This window comes from Polypterus senegalus, chromosome 1 (genome assembly GCF_016835505.1).
Source record: "Polypterus senegalus isolate Bchr_013 chromosome 1, ASM1683550v1, whole genome shotgun sequence".
NCBI classification, from domain to species: domain Eukaryota; kingdom Metazoa; phylum Chordata; class Cladistia; order Polypteriformes; family Polypteridae; genus Polypterus; species Polypterus senegalus.
In genome coordinates, this window is record NC_053154.1 from 145,388,470 (window position 1) to 145,410,898 (window position 22,429).

At 37.3% G+C, this 22,429-nt stretch overlaps 1 protein-coding gene across 1 annotated transcript in view; it reads right to left on the bottom strand.

The window, feature by feature from the left end:
• LOC120536608 (inner centromere protein A-like) overlaps positions 1-22,429 on the bottom strand; it is a 48,477-nt gene that overhangs the window by 18,285 nt on the left and 7,763 nt on the right. Inside the window, exons 2-7 of the mRNA XM_039765052.1 lie at positions 19,226-19,277; positions 18,128-18,275; positions 8,816-8,855; positions 7,498-7,618; positions 7,243-7,383; positions 3,613-3,719 (exon numbers count right to left, since the gene is read on the bottom strand). Of these exons, the coding sequence (XP_039620986.1) occupies positions 3,613-3,719; positions 7,243-7,383; positions 7,498-7,618; positions 8,816-8,855; positions 18,128-18,275; positions 19,226-19,277 (609 nt within the window). The remainder of the gene's footprint in view (positions 1-3,612; positions 3,720-7,242; positions 7,384-7,497; positions 7,619-8,815; positions 8,856-18,127; positions 18,276-19,225; positions 19,278-22,429) is intronic.

Genomic DNA, 22,429 nt, shown 5'->3' on the forward strand with positions numbered 1-22,429 from the left:
TAAAACAGTGTTACAGAACAGAACCAGGTAGACTTAATGCTTTCACAACATACTATATAATATGTCAAAATGCAGGACTGATAATGTAAGAGCTTTATCAGTGGTTAGTTTAAATGTGGTTGTCTCAACAGTAAACAGATGAAAAACCAGGACATGAAATGGCCCAGTTTCCTTTTGCAATGCTTAATCTATCAAAACCCAGTTCTGTTTCTGGCTCCATCAGTTGTCATCACACTACTGATCAACTACAATGTGTAGATCATACAACATATTCAACATATAGGCACTGACAGAAATGTGAACTGAAAAACTGCCGAATACCTCATTTAAGACCTTTCTTCTTTTTTGGCGTCCTATCCAGTAGATGTCAATAATGAGCCTGTTAAGGCGTTCTATGGAAAAAGCACTTTACTATCTTATTGGTGTCTTCAATACTTAAATCAAATATATGGACTTAGTATGGATTCAGATGATGCATTGTTAAAGAAAAACTGGATGAAAGCAAAGCCAAATGTAAGCTACACAACTCAGAAGTATTGTTGTAACACAACAAACGTGAGAAATCCTTTATCCCAGCATCACCCATTAACGTAATCTTAGTTGACATTCAAACGAATAGACCCTAAACAATCTACATAGGAGACAGCAGATAGCTCCAAGCTACCATTCAATTTGCCTCGTGACCAAAAAATATTCTATGGCAGTTTTTACCTGTAAAGATATGAAACCCTACACCACTTTTGAAAACAGATATTGTACCTACCTTGCTGACAAGCGCGATGAATGCCAGTCACACTGGGAGCAACCTCGCTGTCTATACAGTATGCAGAGCTGCTCAGATGACTGGCTGTTATTTCAATAACCTTTCCAGCATTTCCAAAGCGCTGTTCCATTTGTTTGTTGGCAAGTCCAATAAACGTTGCTTCTCTTTAAGCACGTGGCCAGCAGTGAAGTGAATGTGTGCACAAAATACCCAACATGAATATCTGCATAAGCTGTACCACACAGATCATATTAGCAGCATTATTTGTCATAATGGCTGGTTCTTTCTTTCATGTTCCATTCATCCAATGCCACTGTCAAACAAGCATCAGAACTAGATCTTCATTTTAAAACACTTAATTTTTGTGTGAGAAGGAACTGTGAGAAAATGTTTTCAATACTTGTTAATGTGACTGCTACAAGTGAGCAACTGAAGATATGTGTAGCTTGTAGAAATATAGAAAGAGTCTTCCCGCTGCATCTTTAATTTTGAGTAATTCAAGATTATATTAAAAAGTCTAACAGGTGAATAAACTTAGCTAACAGTTTAGTAGAAGGATGTCTTCATGAAAATAAACACACGAATAGGTTAATGAATAATATTTAATTTAAAAAGCAATATTTGATCATTTTAAAATATTAAACACAAGCTGATACAGTGCATCCAGAAAGTATTCACAATGCATCACTTTTTCCACATTTTGTTATATTACAGCCTTATTCCAAAATGGATTAAATTCATTTTTTTCCTTAGAATTCTACACACAACACCCCATAATGACAACGTGAAAAAAGTTTACTTGAGGTTTTTGCAAATTTATTAAAAATAAAAAGAAATCACATGTACATAAGTATTCACAGCTTTTGCTCAATACTTTGTTGATGCACCTTTGGCAGCAATTACAGCCTCAAGTCTTTTTGAATATGATGCCACAAGCTTGGCACAACCATCCTTGGCCAGTTTTGCCCATTCCTCTTTGCAGCACCTCTCAAGCTCCATCAGGTTGGATGAGAAGCGCCGGTGCACAGCCATTTTAAGATCTCTCCAGAGATGTTCAATCGGATTCGAGTCTAGGCTCTGGCTGGGCCACTCAAGGACATTCACAGAGTTGTCCTGAAGCCACTCCTTTGATATCTTGGCTGTGTGCTTAGGGTCGTTGTCCTGCTGAAAGATGAACCATCGCCCCAGTCTGAGGTCAAGAGCGCTCTGGAGCAGGTTTTCATCCAGGATGTCTCTGTACATTGCTGCAGTCATCTTTCCCTTTATCCTGACTAGTCTCCCAGTTCCTGCTGCTGAAAAACATCCCCACAGCATGATGCTGCCACCACCATGCTTCACTGTAGGGATGGTATTGGCCTGGTGATGAGCTGTGCCTGGTTTCCTCCAAATGTGACACCTTTGCATTCACACCAAAGAGTTCAATCTTTGTCTCATTAGACCAGAGAATTTTGTTTCTCATGGTCTGAGAGTCCTTCAGGTGCCTTTTGGCAAACTCCAGGCGGGCTGCCATGTGCCTTTTACTGAGGAGTGGCTTCCATCTGGCCACTCTACCATACAGCCCTGACTGGTGGATTGCTGCAGAGATGGTTGTCCTTCTGGAAGGTTCTCCTCTCTCCACAGAGGACCTCTGACAGAGTGACCATCGGGTTCTTGGTCACCTCCCTGACTAAGGCCCTTCTTCCCCGATCGCTCAGTTTAGATGGCCGGCCAGTTCTAGGAAGAGTCCTGGTGGTTTCGAATTTCTTCCACTTATGAATGATGGAGGCCACTGTGCTCATTGGGACCTTCAAAGCAGCAGAAATGTTTCTGTAACCCTCCCCAGATTTGTGCCTCGAGACAATCCTGACTCGGAGGTCTACAGACAATTCCTTTGACTTCATGCTTGGTTTGTGCTCTGACATGAACTGTCAACTGTGGGACCTTATATAGACAGGTGTGTGCCTTTCCAAATCATGTCCAATCAACTAAATTTACCACAGGTGGACTCCAATTAAGCTGCAGAAACATCTCAAGGATGATCAGGGGAAACAGGATGCCCCTGAGCTCAATTTTGAGCTTCATGGCAAAGGCTGTGAATACTTATGTACATGTGATTTCTCAGTTTTTTTATTTTTAATAAATTTGCAAAAATCACAAGTAAGCTTTTTTCACGTTGTCATTATGGGGTGTTGTGTGTAGAATTCTGAGGAAAAATGAATTTAATCCATTTTGGAATAAGGCTGTAACACAACAAAATGTGGAAAAAGTGATGCGCTGTGAATACTTTCCGGATGCACTGTATATATTTAATGAAGTAGATGCCACTGCATTGTACTAAAACAAGGAGCATCCCATAATATGTATGGATTCAGCGGGTTGGAAGATGGATGTATTGCCACATCAGAGTCCAAACACTGGGTCACGGGGGTCTGCTGGAACCAATCCCAGCCAACAGGGCACAAGGCAGGAACCAATCCTGGGCAGGGTGCCAACCCACCGCAGGACACACACTAGGGCCAATTTAGAATCGCCAATCCACCTAGCCTGCATGTCTTTGGACCATGGAGTTGTCCAAATATTAATGGACCTAACTGTTGGTTAGGAAGTTACTATGGACACCCTTTAAATAAAGTATTACTGAAATTCGTCACATTATATTAATATTCTCTATCCATGGTTAAGTAATCTTTAAAAAAGCCAAAAACTTCAAATATATCAGTGGATGCTAATTCAATCAATATAAAATGATAACAATTAAATCGGGGCCATTGTGGACCAAAATCAAATCCGGACATCAGTGCCAATAACCAGCCCTATACCGCAGTGTGACTAAAAGAGATTTAGTTCAGATATAGAGTTTGGATTTTTACCTTTCCATTTCTAGTTTCCGTTTCTTTTCCTCTTCCACTTTCTTTATTCGCTCTGTTACTTGATCTACATTCTTTTTCAGTATTTCAAAGCGTTCTCTGCCTTTGTCCTAGTTAGATTACAAAACATCTTAGAATACAGTTACAGCTATTACATTTCCTCTACATCACTGTCTGATGATCTACTCAGGCCAAAAAGAAACAACTTCCCATTTAAGCAGGAAAGATAAATGTCTTTTAGTGCTCAATAACAGAACTATAAAACAAAGCTGGAAACAACTATGAAAGGAAGACATCAAAAACCTGGACAGGAGTTTTAGCTTTCCTATCCTCTGTTGCCAACTAGCCATAGTTCAACAATCAATTAATGGTCATACACTGATGACTTACATTTAGGTTAATATATTTCAAACTACAGTACTTTACTTGTCTTTTTAAACAAAAATGTGTCTCAATGTGCACTTATTACGCAATTAGTAATTGTATTTGCACTTTACCTGAGAACACGTCAACACTCTGTGCCTGCACTCAGTGAAGAGAATTATCAAAATAAACTAAATTGAACCATCATCACCATACACAAAACCAAAACATTACAAAATGAATGGTGAAAACAAATGGAACAACATAACTTCAGCATTTCACTGATACAGTCCGTGGTTGCATTTGGTACACCTGCTTGTAAATATTTAGGTGTAGCATGACCGAACATTAGACATTATGTTTGTAATGTTATGAGCATACAACTTGGATACCCGACAGGTGCATTATATGACACAAGTAACTTGAGACTTTTTTCAAGGACATTTTTTAGCATTGTTCAGCCTTGGTCCCTAGTGATGACAATTGTGCAAGGAGTTGTCTGTGTTCTTCAGAAAAACAATTTCTCAGTCATCACTATAAACACATAGTTATTAATAGATTTTAATAAAAAAAACACAACTTTTGGGTGTGAAATACCTTATTTTCCCAAGTATAACCTGCACTTTTTTTCTATTTTAGTAAAAAAAAATATTCATAACCAGATCACCTGAACAAATTAACTTGCAACCACTAATAGCTTGCATGTGCAAATTACTGCACCATTTGTAACTGTTGTGTTGCTCACCATATGATGTTTATTACTGAACAACAGTGTTGCTTCATGCAAATGGCATTCTGTAATAAAAAATATTTTTGATCTAGTTGATATTATGTCACTGCAGGGGTGTGGGTCGACTTGTTCTCAATCCTACTTTTTGTAAAAATTGATTGATTTGTATGGAATGATTGAAATAAAATTAATTAAATTTAAAAAAATATATATATATTATGTCACTGCTGATGAATTTTACTCTGGCATATTTGAACCTCAGTGACACCTACTGCAAGCCAATCTTGAAACAGCAAATTTCAGATTACTAACCAACTGACTCCACCACATTCTGAAATCTGTCCTAACTTGTGGGTGCGAAGTAATTTTCCCAGTCTTCATCTACTGCATGCTCTTTGGATTGCTGCAGTTTTATTACATACTCCTGTAAGCAGTAAGTTGAAGTCCACTTTGGATACTGTTACATGAAAGTCATACTTCACTTTGATGCATTTGTATTCGTTGAACTCCAGATAAAACTTCACTCTGTCACCTAAAACCTCCACTTGCTCCCAAAAAGGAGACACTGATGTTTTCAAACTGCACTAAGCATTTGACTTCCTGTGCTATAAGGCTAACAGGTCTGGGTGGCACTTCTAAACAGTACTTCTCTACCCCATCCTATGCCACTGAAAAGAATATGAGGAGACTGAAGCAACTAAGGTTAGATGCTCACATGAGCATTGGCAGAGACTCCCAATTGGCTGCCTGCTGTGTGCTAACCTGGCAAATCAAACATCACACTAGATTCATTGGCACTCATGTTTAGGGCAATAACAAACACATTAAAACATTGTTACCAAGCAGAAAATCAGCACAAACCTTTTTAGTTCAGAAAAAAATAAAGAACTGGGAGAAAAAGGAAAAAAAAAAACAATTGGGTATGTCTACTAGGGCTGTCTGTTAATGAATAACAGAATTTAAGTGAACAGCTGATTGTGTATTTGCCATCATTTCCACATTATATCACTCAGAATAAACTAGGTTTTTTTTCTCTTGCACACCACTACCAAAGAGAACATCAGCCTGTTCGCATATTTGAGTGGTTAGCTTGTGGGGTCAATCATTACTAAAACAGACCGCCTTCTGACTGTTAAGTTTATAAGGAGCATTTGGGTTTGATTTCCTTTACTTCTGCTATTCTGCTCTTGCATAACGACATTGTGAAAGTCACTCTTGCACTTGAAATCTCAGATTTACTGCTGTTGTATGCTACAACTGTTAAGCAGCAGAATATGCAAACATGGTCTTATTTTCCTCATTAAACACAATGGGAAATAACTGTTTTATTTCCTATTTTCATTTTTTTTTCATTATAACATCACTTTTTTTTTTCTTTTTTTTTTAAGTCTTTGGCAGTGCACAGTTAAGTTACCTTTGCCAATACACGGTTTTACACACAGTTTGCATTATAGCTGACTGTCCACTAAATGCGCATTTCTGAAAGTAGTAAGATGTAATATTTTAATTCAGTTGTAAAAGGGAGAAGGAATAACAGTTTATGTCAGTTTCGTAAGTCAGTCCTTGAATATCTGCTCCCACTCATAGCACCATGAAGCACTCAACTGGTTTACAGAGTTAAAGTTGAGGCCAGCATGTTCTGTCGTCTACCAGCGGGTTATTTTATTATTTTATTTTAATCCTTCCGCCTATGCTTTAACTAAATCTATCCCTGGTAAGCACACTGTCTTTTTACAGATTTGTAAATTGCTGTAAAATAAACGGGCTGCAAAAAAATAATGGTAATGTAGTGTTGCCAAGACTGTGTTCATGTAGAATATATAAAACGTATAAAACAGCAAAATATCTGTAACAGGTGTCATTTTCAATCACCAATAGACTGACAATGCAATTGGCAACTCTTCATAAAAATGGCCAAACTTAAGGGGTAGACCAACAAAGAAATGGTTCAATAGTCCGGTTACTTTGTATAGCATTGTATTTTTTTTGATGTTGAGGATTAGATATAATGATTCAGCTTACATCCAAGAGAGGCATCACAAATCATCTGTCCTATACATTTGCTTTCTACCACATTATTTTGAAAGGCTTGCCAGAGGTAATGGAGTGCTAAAAGCTAGGATGAAGAAGGTAAAAAATCACTTCCATACAATATTTGGGAGGTGAGTGGAGGGGCATTTAAATGGACATAAGGAGATTGCATGTTCCAAATTTCATTCCACAACAAAAATACAAACAGTGTATAAGTATACTTACTACACCTTCAGTCTGCAAGGTAAGGGACCCAAAAACAAGAAAAGTAAAATGAAACTAAACATAGCATGATAAAAAAAACACAATGGACAACAACTACTTATTCAAAACGTTAAGTGTTACTTCACTTGGTCGTATACAGTATCGATCATAAAATGAACAAACCACCCCTTTTTGCTAAAATATAGTTTTTGTTTCTCTTGCTTCCAGGGAAAAGTCTTGCACAAGGTGCTTGGTTGCTTTTAAAAGTTTTAGTACAGTAAAGACATCCACATGACTTTAATTACCTTGGTATCAACTTTGAGTGGGGTAGTGTTTTTAATGAAAGATTTGACAATGGCTGATTGACCCAGTGAGTTTGAGGTAGACATCAACAACTGGTTTCTTTGCGCAGTATGAAGGAATGACTTTGTGTGCGGTTTCATTGCCTAAAACACAAACAGCGGGATTGAGCAATACATTATTATACTTTTATATTGCCTACACAAAGCCTTGAAGTTCATTAGTCAATATGTTGTACTGTTCATCACACATTTACTTACACTGTAGCCTTTAGGAACAGTGACAACAGGCAGAGATTTCTTCACTGGACTAACTGGCTTATCAGCCTGACAATCTTCTCCCTGACTCTTTAACTCTGCTTTTGTTCCCTTGTAGGCATGTCTTGTGGTGAACAAAAATAAAGCAGTGTTACAGAACAGAACCAGTCTAGCCTTAATACTTTCACAACATACTATACAGTATGTCAAAATGCAGCTTTGACATTGAAAGAGTTTTATCAATATTTAGTTTAAATGTGGGTATCTCAACAGAAACATTCAAGTGACAAGACTAAACTGATAGATAATGAAGACATGAAGCAGCCTTGTTTCCTATTGCAACACTTACTATATCAAAACCCAGTTCTGCTTCTTTATCCTTCTGTTGTCATCACACTATTACTGCAAAGTGCAGATTATACAACCTGCTATTCAACACATAGGCACTGACAGAAATCTGAATTTAAAACATTGCCAAATACCTCATTTATAACCTGGCCTCCTCCTCCCTGATTGCCAGAAAGCCCCTTAACCTAATGCTGGTGTACCAGAACTCTACCTTTCCAGCAATTTTCAGCCATCGTTTTCATTTAAATTAATCGTTAAGAAGTTGTGGACACCTGCAGCACACTCCAGTAACTCTGAGCCATGTAGTGCAACATCCCCAATGACTAGGAACATTGCCCTACGACAACCTACAATAAAATCAAATAGGGTGTACTGGACCTACAAATTAGCACTCAGTGGCTAACAACTCTTTCTTCCCATAAAAGTGGATGTTTGGACAGGCCAGAGGCTTATCTAACTGCTGTACCGTGACAGAATGGAAAAAGAAACAAGACGAGACTAGCTCACCATACCTGGAAAACATTCCTACAGACACCAGTGCTGTCAAGCAGCATATTAACTATCTGTCAAAATAATGATAACTTTGAAATCTAAAGCTGCTGAAAAGTTATGAGGAAGTCAAATAATGCCATCTCCTGTGATACCTAAATACAGTATGTAACCCAAAAACTTCCACTGTTAGGTGGAACATGCTCTCCAACTTCAAGTCATGTGGCACAAACCTTGTACAACTACAGACTCAAAGAGGCTCAGGTAGGGAACAGATTTAAAAACATGACCCAAACTTACACACTCATGAACTTATTAAAAAAAAAATCATCAATCTAACCAGTATGTACAGTATAATCCCAAACTCCATAATATTCTATCAATTATTCAGAAAAATCAGAACCTGAACCTAAAAACCTGATAATGACATAGCATTAAATAGGGGAGAACAGATGGATGGATGGAAGGAAGATAGAAACTTTACCTTTTCTTGAGGTCTGTAGAATGTTCAGCCTTGCCATTGCCTACACATGCAAAAACAAGTTTCAGTATTTACTCTCTCTATAGTTTAGGAAACTATTTACCTACATACAAGTTGTGCACATTCAGGACTTCATTGACAATAATAAATAATGGATGGAGTTTGGTTATTTCAAAGAATGTACCAAATAATCTAATTAAAAATGGCAGCCATGTAGAAGACCTTAATTACATGCTGAATTTGTTTTAGTAGTTTATATACAGTGGATTGAAATCATTTAATTTCCTTTTTCCCCACATTAGGCAACACTCAGTACTCCAGAATGATAAAGCAATTTCCTTCTTCCGTCATGTACAGTTCTAAACCAGGGAGTTTAGGACAGGCCTGGTTTAGAACTGTACATGAAGAAACAATAGTGTAAAAATAAATCTGCATTTTAATGTAAATTCAAATTCGATGTTTACATGCAAAAGGAAATTGAGAAACACATTAAAATAGCTTGCCTATCAAAAATAAAATGAGTTGGAGCTGTACAGTATATAGTGGGGCATAATTATGATATAGCAATGACAGAAATCTGGCTAAATAACAAAAATGGTGATGAGTATAACAGAGGGATACACATTTTGTAGGAAGGATAGACAGAACAAAAAGGAGGTGGGGTCGCTGTTTATGTCAAACGTAATTTAAACGCAAGTCCTATTCAGTTCAACGATGAGCCCCATCTTAGTGAGGACGTGGCTTCACCTGGTAAGTATCAGCGAAAGAAGTCCTATTTTAGGAGTGTGTTATAGACTGCCCAATGCAGACAGTAATTGCAATGCACATCTTTTTAGCAATATTAAAAGGGAAGTTCACAAGTTTAAAGGCAAGTTTATAACCCAGCCACAGGGGATGCAAACCCAATCACAGGAGATGCACAAATAAGTATGTTTCTTTATGCCAGTCCCAAGCCCAGATAAATGGGGAGGGTTACATCAGGAAGGGCATCCGGTGTAAAATTTTGCCAGATCAATATTTGGCCAACAATACAAATTTCCATACCGGATTGGCCAAGGCCCGGGTTAACAACGGCTGCCACCAGTACTGTTAGCCAAAAGGGTGCTGGTGGACATTGGGCTACTGTTGGCTGAAGAAGGAGAAGAAAAGGGGGAAGACGTGTCCGGAGGCAGGAGCAGAGGAAAAAGGTAAAGAAAGTGGAGCTGAGGGTAGGAACTTTGAATGTTGGCTGTATGACTGGTAAAGAGAGAAAGTTAGCTGATGTGATGAAGAGAAGGAAGGTTGATATATTGTGTACAAGAGACTAAATGTAAGGGAAGTAAGGCCAAATAAATTGGAGGTGGATTCAAATTGTTTTATCATTGTATGAATGGGAGGCAAAATGGGGTAGGGGTTTATCATGAAGGTCCAATATGTCAAGAGTGTTTTGGAGGTGAAAAGACTGTCAGACAGAGTAACGATTATGACGCTGGAAATTGCAAAAGTATAATGATAAAGGTTGTTAGTGCATATGCCCCACAATTTGGGTGTATGATGGATGAGAAAGAATATTTCTGGAGTGAGTTGGATGAAGTGATGGACAGTGTGCCCAAAGGACAGAGAGTGGTGATTGGAGCGGATTTCAATGGACATATTGGTGAAGGGGACAGAGGGTATGAGGAGGTGATGGATAGCTATGGTGTCAAGGAGAGGAATGAAGAAAGTTAGATGATAGTGGATTTTGCGAAAAGGATGGGCATGGCTGTGGTGAATAAATATTTTAAGAAGAGGGAGGAACATAGGGTGACATACAAGAGTTGAGGAAGATGCACACAGGTAGATTATACCTTATGCAAGAGATTCAATCAAAAGGAGACTGAAGACTGCAAAGTGGTGGCAGGGGAAAGTGTAGTTAAGCAGCATAGGATGATGGTCTGTAAGATGATGTTGGAGATCAAGAAGAGAAGGAGAGGGAGGGCAGAGCCAAGGATCAAATGGTGGAAGTTGAAAAAGGAAATCTGCAAGGTTGAGTTCAGGGAGGAAGTAAGACAGGCACTGAGTGGCAGTGAAGAGTTACCAGACAGCTGGGCAAATACAGCAGAAGTAGTAAGGGTGACAGCAAGAAGGGTGCTTTGTGTGACATCTGGACAGAATAAGGAGGAAAGGGAAACCTGGTGGTGGAATGACAAAGTAAAGGAGAGTATACAGAGGACGAGGTTGGAGAAGAGGTGGGATAGTCTGGGAGTTGCAGAAAGCAGTCGAGTACAAGGAGATAAGTTGTAAAATGAAGAAAGAGGTGGTGAAGGCTAAAGAAAAGGAGTATGATGAGTTGTATGAGAGGTTGGACACTAAGGAGGAAGAAAAGGACCTGATTGGCTAGACAGAGGGGTCGAGCTGGGAAAGATGTGCAGCAGTTAAGGGTGATAAAGGATAAAGATGGAAATGTACTCACAAGTGAGGAGGGTGTGTTGAGCAGATTAAAAGAGTACTTTAAGAGGTTAATAAATTAAAAGAATGAGAGAGAGAGAAGGCTGGATGACATGGCGATAGTGAATCAGGAAGTGCAGCGGATAAGCAAAAAGGAAGTAAGGACAGCTATGAAGAAGATGAAGAATCGAAAGGCCATTGGTCCAGACGACATATCTGTGGAAGCATGGAGGTGTTTAGGAGAGATGGCAGTGGAGTTTTTAACCAGATTGTTTAACGGAATTTTGGAAAGTGAGAGGATGCCTGAGGAGTGGAGAAGAAGAGTGCTAATACCAATTTTTAAAAATAAGGGGGAAGTCCAGAGCTGTAGTAACTACAGGGGGATAAAATTGATGAGCCACAGCATGAATTTATGGGAAAGAGTAGTGGAAGCTAGATTAAGAAGACAGGTAATGATTAGTGAGCAGCAGTATGGTTTCATGCCAGGAAAGAGCACCATATAATTGATGTTTGTTCTGAGGGTGTTGATGGAGAAGTATAGAGAAGGCCAGAAGGAGTTGCACTGTATCTTTGTGGACCTGGAGAAAGCAAATGACAGGGAGAGGAGGAGAGGAGCTGTGGTATTATATGAGGAAGTTGGTAGTGGCAGGGAAGTATGTAAGAGTTGTGCAGGATATGTACGAGGGAAGTGTGACAGTGGTGAGGTCTGGGGTAGGAGTGACAAATGCATTCAACATGGACGTAGAATTACATCAGGGATCGTCTCTGAGCCCTTTTTATGGTGATGGACAGGTTGACAGACGAGATTAAGCAGGAGTCCCCATGGACTATGATGTTTGATGATGACACTGTTATCTATAGCAAGAGTAGGGAGCAGGTTGAGGAGAACATGGAAAGGTGGAGATATGCTCTGGAGAAAAGAGGAATGAAGGTCAGTAGGAACAAGACAGAATACATGTGTGTAAATGAGAGGGAGGTCAGTGGAATGGTGAGGATGTAGGGAGTAGAGTTGGTGAAGGTGGATGAGTTTAAATAATTGGGATCAACAATAGAGAGTAACATGGATTGTGGAAGAGAGGTAAAAAAGAGTGCAGGCAGGGTGGAATGGGTGGAGAAGAGTGTCAGGAGTAATTTATGACAGACAGGTATTAGCAGGAGTGAAAGGGAACATCTACAGGTCAGTAGTGACAGCTATGTATATGGGTTAGAGACAGTGGCACTGACCAAAAAACATGAGACAAAGCTGGAGGTGGCAGAGTTAAAGATGCTAAGATTTGCATTGGGAGTGATGAGAATGGGCAGGATTAGGAACGAGTGCATTAGAGGATCTGCTCAGGTTGGACAGTTTGGAGACAAAGTCAGAGAGGCGTAATTGCGTTGGTTTGGACTTGTGCAGAGGAGAGATGCTGAGTATATTGGGAGAAGGATGCTAAGGATGGAGCTGCCAGGTAACAGGAAAAGAGGAAGGCCTAAGCGAAGGTTTATGGATTTGGTGAGAGAGGACAAGCAGGTGATGAGTGTAACAGAGCAAGATGCAGAGGACAGAAAGATATGGAAGAAGATGATCTGCTGTGGCAACCCCTGGCGGAAGCAGCTGAAAGAAGAAGAAGACAAAGGCAAGTTTATAGTTAATATCAAAAAATATCCAAAGGTTAGGACAAGCTGTAGGCATTCAGTACATTGTCAATTAGTGCATTAAAAATTTCAAACAGGATAGTTCACCAAATTATTATGATATAAAATAAAAATAGTTCATACAATTCTTAGGAATACTTTAGCAACTTTTTCACTCAGTTATTGAATTATTCAATGAAAAGCAGGATGTGCTGAATATTTGCAAACTTGTTTAGAAACATTGTTAATGGTGGCACTGATTTGAAAAATGATGCAAAATATTTTATGTATGTTATTCAAGGCAAGGTAAATAAACTGCAATGATTAATTGTTTTTACAAACTTCTCAACCAGAGCCATGAATCATTTAGTGATCATTCATACTATCCTGTCAAAAAATCATATTCTCTCGCCACACCCCAAAAATTGATTTCTCTCTACTTTAATAAAGCGTACACCAACCATTTATACTGGCAGTGTTACCCCTCAGGAATCTATTATCTGTTATGAATGGTAATTGCTTTTTCAAAAAAACATTTGTTTTCCACTTTTCTCTTTTAGTAATATTCATGTAAGAGACACTTGAATAGACACAAAAACATTTACTTTTTTATTACATGGCCATTGATATTTGTCTATTTATCTATACAGTATGTAATTTGGATAATAATTCTCTTCCCAGTTTGATGCAGATTTTCTTCTTTGGGTCCTCTGACTAAAAAGTTTAAAACCCTTGCCATACAGAAATAAGGTGTTAATAAGAACACTGGATATAAAATACCAACTACTATTACTAGTATACTTATGAATGTTATGCAATAAATAGCCTGCACACATCATACAGACTGTTACAGATGGGGGAAAAGCACATATTCAAAATACATAAATTGGAACCATTAAAATTGATGTAAATCATAAGACAATAAGTATAATATACTGTGATGGACGGCCGGCGGTCGAAGATTGTAGGAAGGCAGCCTTTTCAGGGCACTGTCTCCCCCGGGATGCTAGGTGGCAGCTGACCTGGATGGCAACAGTTCCCCGGATTCCCTCAGGGCATCCTGGGACATGGAGTTGGTTTCCTCAGCCTTGTTGGGTGCCGCCATGGGGAGCTCACAAAGAACCTGGTGACTTCTACTGTTAATATAACCCAGAAGTACTTCAGAGTCACAAGGATGGAAGCCCACAGTACTTCCAGGACTTGAGGACGGATGATGTGGCGTTTGACCCAGAAGAAGAGAAGAAACACTTCCAGGTCGGTCGTGGCCTATTTAAAGAACTGCTGAAAACCCAGCAAAGAGAGACGGATTTGGGTGGTAGAGTGATGGAGCTGCTGGGAGGAGTGGAGGATTATTGTGATTATTGATTACTGTTTATTGTATAATTATTGGAGAATTGTGGCAAGTGTGGTGCTTTGTGCACTGTATCTGAAGAAAAATATTAAAATTCTTCTGGGTGCTTTTTACAAGTGTGTCTTGGACGTCTGTCTGGTGGGTTTCACGGGGCAACAGCAAACCCTAGCGTCCACAATACACAAGTACAGTGTATTATTATTATGATATTAGTATGGTAATGAACCAAGAGCTTTTTTTTTTACATATACTGTATATTATAATTTAGACAGAAAGAAAGAGAGAGAGTGCAATGTTTACTGGCTGGCAGACAGACGACAAAACACCATTTAAGGAGTTAAACTCAATATGTACAATGGAAACTCATATATAAGCAGAAGAGATATGTTTTTTCAAATAATTTACAGTATGTTTAATGTAATTTAACAGACTTTGAGATATAGCTATTTATGAAATCTTTAAACTGTATTGTTTACTAAAACCTCACATTATTACTGTGACAAAATATACCAAATTCTGGACTCTATATAAAATGTGTATATACATGTCTATAGGATACTGATATAATTAAGATGCTTTGCAAACATTTTGAATATGGCATTTTGTTTCAAAAATAATAGCAATATGAGTATGAGCCTGTATCATCCAGCACCAGTTTGATGTTTACATCAATATACTATATGTGGGAAACAATAGCCGGTTGACAAGACTAATATTGATGCACCAAGATAAAAATGTATTAACTCCAAATATCAAACTAGGTACGTATACAGTAGTTATATTTTTCAAATCTGTCCTCCTTTAAAGCTTTATAAGAGTATGTAAGATCAAAATTATCCAAAGATCGTCTCTCATTTAGGAACAGAGATCTTTGTTGTGTTGTTTTCAAGATAATCCACATAAGTGAGATTAAGTGATCAGTTTTTTGCCTTTGCATTGCTTACACCTGGGAACTGATTTGATGAGGTGGGCAATTCAGGTAAAGACTTTCAGGGGACACGATTCATCTCAGGGAGCAAATGGAAGCTGGTTTTCATTCTTAAGGACATTGGAGAAAAAAAAAGAAATCTGATGCATACTTTTTAAATGTGTTTAAAATTGCAACAGTTTTAAGAACCCTATCAAGGCATTGAAACTCATTTCACACAAAGCTACATGAAGTGTTGCAGGGGTGTCACTATCTGCATGCTAAGGTGGCACATACTGCCAGAAGAAATTATTGTGCAAATGGTTGTAAACATTTAAATAATACTGAAGTCAAGCAAGACCAATAATGAAACTTGCTTAAGAAATACCAGATTTCCATCTTGGATGAATCCCTCCAATTTATTTTTGTTGAAAAAGGTTCATATAACCAAATGTTTAATGATACTTGGCACTTGACCGCTGCACAAATTGTGGCATTATGGAAAATTCCTATCTAGTGGATTGAATGTGAATGTTTTCTAATAGTGTAGTTACAAATTACAAGCCATACAGCATAGACATTCATAGCTAGGGGACATTATTGGACAGTTCCTACCAGTGCATCTCTTGCTTCTCTAAAAATCTACAATTTTACGACTTTCCAATTCTGTCCATTTCTTTTATCCTCAGTGTGCTGAAAGTCTTCCTCATCTTTGTAAAAGTATAAACTACTAGTTCATGTTAAATGCTGACAAAATTATCAGTCTTGTCATTATTTTTCTAAGGCACTTGTGTAGCTGAACCTATTGTGGAAATACAGTGTAAGTTGCCTTTCGAAAACAGCATAAGCAAACTTCATGATCCAATATTAAAGTTTCTAACTTTTAGTAGCCAACTATGAGTAACAACTCTCTTTGGTAGTTGAAAAGGAATTTCACAAGTATAGCTATGAGTATACACAGTCATCATCAACTTAAAAAAATTTTTTTTCAAAGTCACTTATAAAATCACGTATAAAACCTTAAGAGTATTAATGTTTACTAGCATCTTCAAAATGGCACACATTACTTGTGTTTATATCTTAGTTTAGCAAAATCCGCCCAAAAAACAGGACAGTGGTGGCATGTTGCAAGTTGGCCTGACATGCAATTAAAACATTCACCACACTCTATTCAGGTACTACTACTATGAAATGGCTGTGCCTTCTAAAGAAATCTTTTAGAAATATCTGAAAAAAAAATGAGCAGATTAAGATGCAGGATATGGAAAAGCTAGGTCATTCAATTCTGTCAAGCAGCATTGGGTACTTTAAAGCTGCATGGATCAGGCTGTTTTAATCATTCATGTACTACAGTTCATTCAAGAAGTAAAAACAAGGATCATAAGTAAAAAAACAAGTAAGAATATGCACCTCCAGCTCTTATCTCACAACCAACTTTAACAATCCTCCTCACATATAACGTCAAATAATTTAGCCCAACACCAACGGTATCTTCACTTTCAAAACGTCTTAGTTCCTGTCTAGACTCCAGGTTGGGAACATGCTCTGATACAGGATGTACAGTTAATCCTTGTTGTCAGTATGAGCCATTCGAGCTTGGGTGTTGTGGGTTTTTAGTTATAGACAATCCAAACTCAAGAATGATCTACACTATCATTAAGGTAGCTCCACCAGCTTCAGCATTTCATTTAAAGATGAAGACTCCTTAATTTAGCATAAAACAGTTGTTTTGTTCTAGGACCAACTTCAAGGATGTTTCAAACTGGGCTTTTTATTAAAAGAAACCATGGTTATAGATTTGCTATAAAAATAACCTTTTCATGTTTAGTTTTTTTGGATATACAGTACATGACACCACTTGGTCTTCCTTGGAGGGAAGATGTAAGGCATGATGGAACCTTTTTCAGACACTGAAAGGAACAGTGGTTAGCAGTACTGCTTCTTGGTTCAAATTCCATACACAGTCGTTGTTACTTTGCTTGCTTGTGGTATGTCTCCGTGTTATATGAATTTCTACCCACATTCCAGAACACATGCATGTTAATTTAAATATAACTAAAATAATGTAGAATTTCAGTTGGGATGATAAAATTCAAGAAATCTGGTAAAAAGTTTATATAAAAAAATCAGAGGCTACTAAATGTTTACACGGAATTTTGAATTTAACCCTTTGAACCCTGCTCTCCCCAGCATTTTGGCACTTTAACGTTAGCATCTCCAGCAATTTTCAGCAATTATAAAAAACAAAATTTTGCTTTATAAAGTAAAATTTTATTATGATAAGTCATAACTTTGTAATAGATTGATACAATAGAACAAGATGTACTGCTTAGTTTCAGTTTTTATCATTTTGTACCATTCATTGTACAGACTTAATGGCAAAAGTGCAACCAAAACAGTTTTCAGTGCCAGAAGAAATTTACAAGATCGCTTCAAATGATTTTAACCTCCTTCTAAACAATTGCTCTGTGACTCCCATTTTCCACGGGGCCTTTGCAGATTTCCAAACAAATACAACTTTTCTGGCCAACAAAATAGTTACCTTGTTTTTACTCAGCACACCCTTCATTAGATATGGAAACCCTTTTAGTCTTGCCAGCATACATAGTTTAAAAATTTTCTAGCAAACAGAAAGTGTTTTTTTCTAGCTTGTAAAAAACATCAAATAACTTCTACATAAATGGTTAAGAATTTAAAGGCAGACATTTGCAAGTGTAACACAATGGATCGGACTATATACTTAAAACTTATAAAATAGTATTAACGGTATTAAAATACTTTTTAAAAGCTATTAAAAACACCCTGAATAAGAGTTAAAATGCTAAATAAAGAAATATTATGAGAATCATAAATTGAGAAAAAAACTAAATATTCAGAAACCCACAGTGTGTGTCTGTATATTACAGTATTAATACTAAAAAATGATTTTTTAAGTAAAAAAATACTTTAAAACTGTTTCTCTTTAGCAGTGTAAAAAAATAAACAGACATAGCACCTAAACTCAGTAAGTAAATATAAATAAAAAAACAGTGTGTACCTTTGTTTTGATCATTAGTTATGGTAACCTCATGAGGACTGCTACATTTTTCAGCATTTCTTTTGGAAGAACCTTGTGTAGCACGCTGAGCAATCAGACTGTCTTCAGCCTTGCATGATGCATCAAAAAAATACAGAAATACAGAAACCTGTTTAAAGATCAGGGTACACTTTTGTCTTAAAGCATGGCTCTTTAACAAGCTGACTGCCCCCATGAAAAGAGGTAAATTTGTTCCTGAGAACAATGCCAAAATCAGAGTGTTATTTTAATAGACTTACTAGCTTTTTTACGTGGCTTTGCCCAGTAAATTTCCCAACATAACAGACCTAAAAAACAGGAGTTAATATTATTAGTTTACTGGTGCTACTTACTCTTGAATGTGCTACATGCCCTGATATTTTATACTGCATCTTGAGTAAGAAGCAGAAGCTGACAGAATTGGGAGTACTGCATGTACTTAAGGAGGCCACTTGCTAATCACGTCTTCTTTTGAGTTTTGCCTGTATATGGTTATTGAGTAAAACTCACACTAAAATTCTCACAAAAAATATTTTTGTATACATATTAGAGTTACCTTGTAGTTGGTTATATGGTTCAGAAAATTCTTTGTGTACACCTGCTGTGCAGTAACTCAGCTGAGTCTAACAAGTTAGATTTTCCACAACTTGTTGCAGTATCCAGTTGAATTTTGTAGTAGTGAGACGCTAATCAATATTTATTTTTCACAAAAATGTACGTTATGCAAAATATTACTAATGCAAAATTAACCAATAGTGAAATATTATGTTCTGACACGTCCCACACTGAATTTTCATCCATATTTCAGTTGCCCACAAATATTCTCTGATTTGGCACTACAGCCCCAAAAACGGTTTACAAGATAACTCATAGAACAGGTGGCCTCAGTCTGTAGACTGCCTACTAAGGGTTAATTATTATTATTATTATTGTTATACATTTAACTCATATTTAGCAGTCAGCATGTTAAATCAATGACCATAAATTATATACAGTACTCAAAGACAACTATGCAACTATGGAAGCAGAATAATGGGTGTACAGAAATACAAATAGCGTAAGATATACAGTTGACGTTACCTCTTCTACCACAGAAAGACACTCTGCAACAACATCAGCATCTGGCTCATCTCTGCAAGAAAAAACAAAGAAAGCACCAAATGAATTTAAAAATGAAATGTTCATATAAAACAAAGCAAGCTGTTCATTACCTTTTTTTAATAGATTTTAATATCTCTATTATATAAAAAAATCCTGGGACGAGACAAGACTTTTTTCAAGAGATTTTTTTCAAGTCCCGCAAGATGAGACTTTTTTTTCCAAGTCATGTCCTCCTCTCAACCATATTCAATCACGCACACGGTACTCTCAAATCTCATTTGTGTGAATACTTTTGACAGGCAGTTCCTGCTCTTTCAGCTCTTATAAATTTTATGTCCAAATCTTATTGAAAAATTTCATCACAAAGGGTTATCAACATAAAAAATGAATAAACGAGCAATCCTAGCACAGAGAAACAACAAAGCCAAACGAACTAATAGCAAACATGTCGATCTGTTACACGGCAAATTGGTTAAATGCACATTATTAGACTGTGCTGAAATAGTTGCTAGCGATCATGTAGAAGATGAAAACATCAACTTACAATATCCCAAAGAATATCTACAACCGTTAACACCGTCTGGTCTTCCACCACACAAATTACTCTAGAAAGAAGGATGTGTCCAAGAAAGGTACTGTAGTACATCTTCCGCGGATAACATTAGACAACAAAGGAGATCTTGATATGCCATTCATATTAAAACGTTAACAGTTTCCTGTTAGAATAGTTTTTGCAAAGACGATTAACAAATCTCAGAGCCAAACAATCGAAAAAGTTGTTTTATTTAATAGAGAGAAGTAAACAAAATTCAATCACGGGCAGTTATACGTTGCGTTGTCACGGTGAAAGTCCAAACACAGAATCAAAATTCAATATGATATTGACAAAAATTGAATTCAAAAAAATTTTTTTAATGAAGTTTTATAGTAAAAGTGTAAGTTTAAAAAGTATTTGCGTGTTAATTTCATAGACAAACAGAAAAAAATCATAATATGCAATGGATAACTAATGCAACATTAAACATAATTTACTTTCAAATTATTACATTTTACTATTTTTTAATATGGTTAACTACTCGCTGTAATGTAAAATACTTCTATTATGCATATGTACCAATTCCCATGAAAATAAAAATCTGTTTAAATTGTACATCCGCATCCCCATACGCGAGCGGCAGAACCACAAAGAGGCTAGCGCATAGTGCAGGCCCTGGGTTATTTTAAAAGTTCAAGTAGGCATTAATTAATCTTCGATTACGCACAGCTCACTTATTGAAATCATATAATAGTGTATTTACCACACATCTGGTTAAAACTGATTTGTTAGCGATATAATTCAACAAGAAGTGAAGCATGTACATTAATTTAAATCTAAACAAAGGGCTCATTATTCCAACTCTTCAAAAAAGTTTCAAGATGCTGATTACTGTATACTAGTGTGGAAATGGTACTAATATTGTGACTTCAGTATCGATACCATCTTTCAGACCTCAGTACCAGTACCAAAACAGTTCAGAAGCAAATAACCGATAACTCCAAACACCACTGCCATTCCCCCCTTTCCTACTCCAGCCTCATTGGTGTGTGCCATGCCATTAAACTGTACTACAGACCGCTTCCCTCCTGATAGCATAAAGCCTGCATTGAAGCAATAAGCTAAGGGTGAGGGGTGGAGAGGACCATGAAGTCTCAATTTCGTCAAAGATTATGGTTTTGGAATAACTCTGAAGCCCACCTGTCTTCACTACAGCCTCCCTGGTGTGTTGTGCAATCACAACAATTACTTAACCATATTCCACATATTTCTTTTCCAAAGACCTTTGTAATTATTTTTTGTGAATTTCCCCTTGGGATTAATAAAGTATCTATCTATCTATCTATCTATCTATCTATCTATCTATCTATCTATCTATCTATCTATCTATCTATCTATCTATCTATCTATCTATCTATCTATCTATCTATCTATCTATCTATCTATCTATCTATCTATCTATCTATCTATCTATCTATCTATCTATCTATCTACAGTATTTGACTATACAAACATACAGTAACATACAGCTAATTTTCCTTTGTCCAATTCCTTTCATAGCCAGGAACACCAGCTATTAACCTGTTCCAGTTTCAGGTGACACCCAAAGCATGTAACCACTGAACTTAACACCCTTCTGAAAAATGTCATTCCCAACTATTTTGCCAGCATCCTTTCCCTGCAGAGAAATATTTTCAAGGACACAAGGGGCTGAGCTATGTAGGCCATGCCTTTTGCCATGTAGCATGCAACTGCATTAATTCTCATTCTACCTGCAGAAATCTATTGCACAACTGAGTGCCTTGTTTCAGAGGCAGATTCTTTAAGGAATCATTTCAGCCTTAAGTCCACTTGACACTCTCTCATTTTTTTTTATTGCACATTTGTAACAATTTACTACATGTTTCTCTTTTAAGTGATAAAATACCAACATGAGCAAAAAAATTCTCAGATCTTCTACTAGCAGTACTAGTATAAAGTATGACCAGTGTGCACACCTAAGTAAACTGGGAGCTCCTTTTTGGACAACAACAAGTCAGGAGATTAGATACCTGTACAATGAGCGATTCAGACAGGATTACATAATAATTTTCATTCTACTTTTCCCAATCAAGACTGCCATTGCAACACACAAACTTTACTGACCAGTGATCAGGCCATTCTATCCAACTCATCTACAATCTAGCTTCTCATGGAGAGTTCATGCCCACTGAGATATCTAATCTCTTTGGCAAGTACAGAGTTATTTCCTCCACCTTAGTGGGCCATACCTGATAAAACCCTCCAGAATGCAATGGGAACCATTATCAGATAAACTGAAGAGATCTGCAAAACAGGAGATATGCAATTTCTAGATTCCCAAACCAATTATTCTCCAAATATTATAAACAGTAAAGAAAAAAACCAGAAGTGCTTTTGGCAAAGTCCAACAACCACACTGTACAGACACTATTTAAGGCCAAGTATGCAAACACATCTCACTTTACAATGGAGGACATTTTACTGTTAAATACAGTATACCTAAATTTTTAAAACTCACATAACGTGGCCCAGTGGGTAGCGCTGCTGCCTCGTAGTTAGGAGACCCGGGTTCGATGCCAGGGACCTCCCTGAGTGGAGTTTGCATGTTCTCCCCGTGTCTGCGTGGA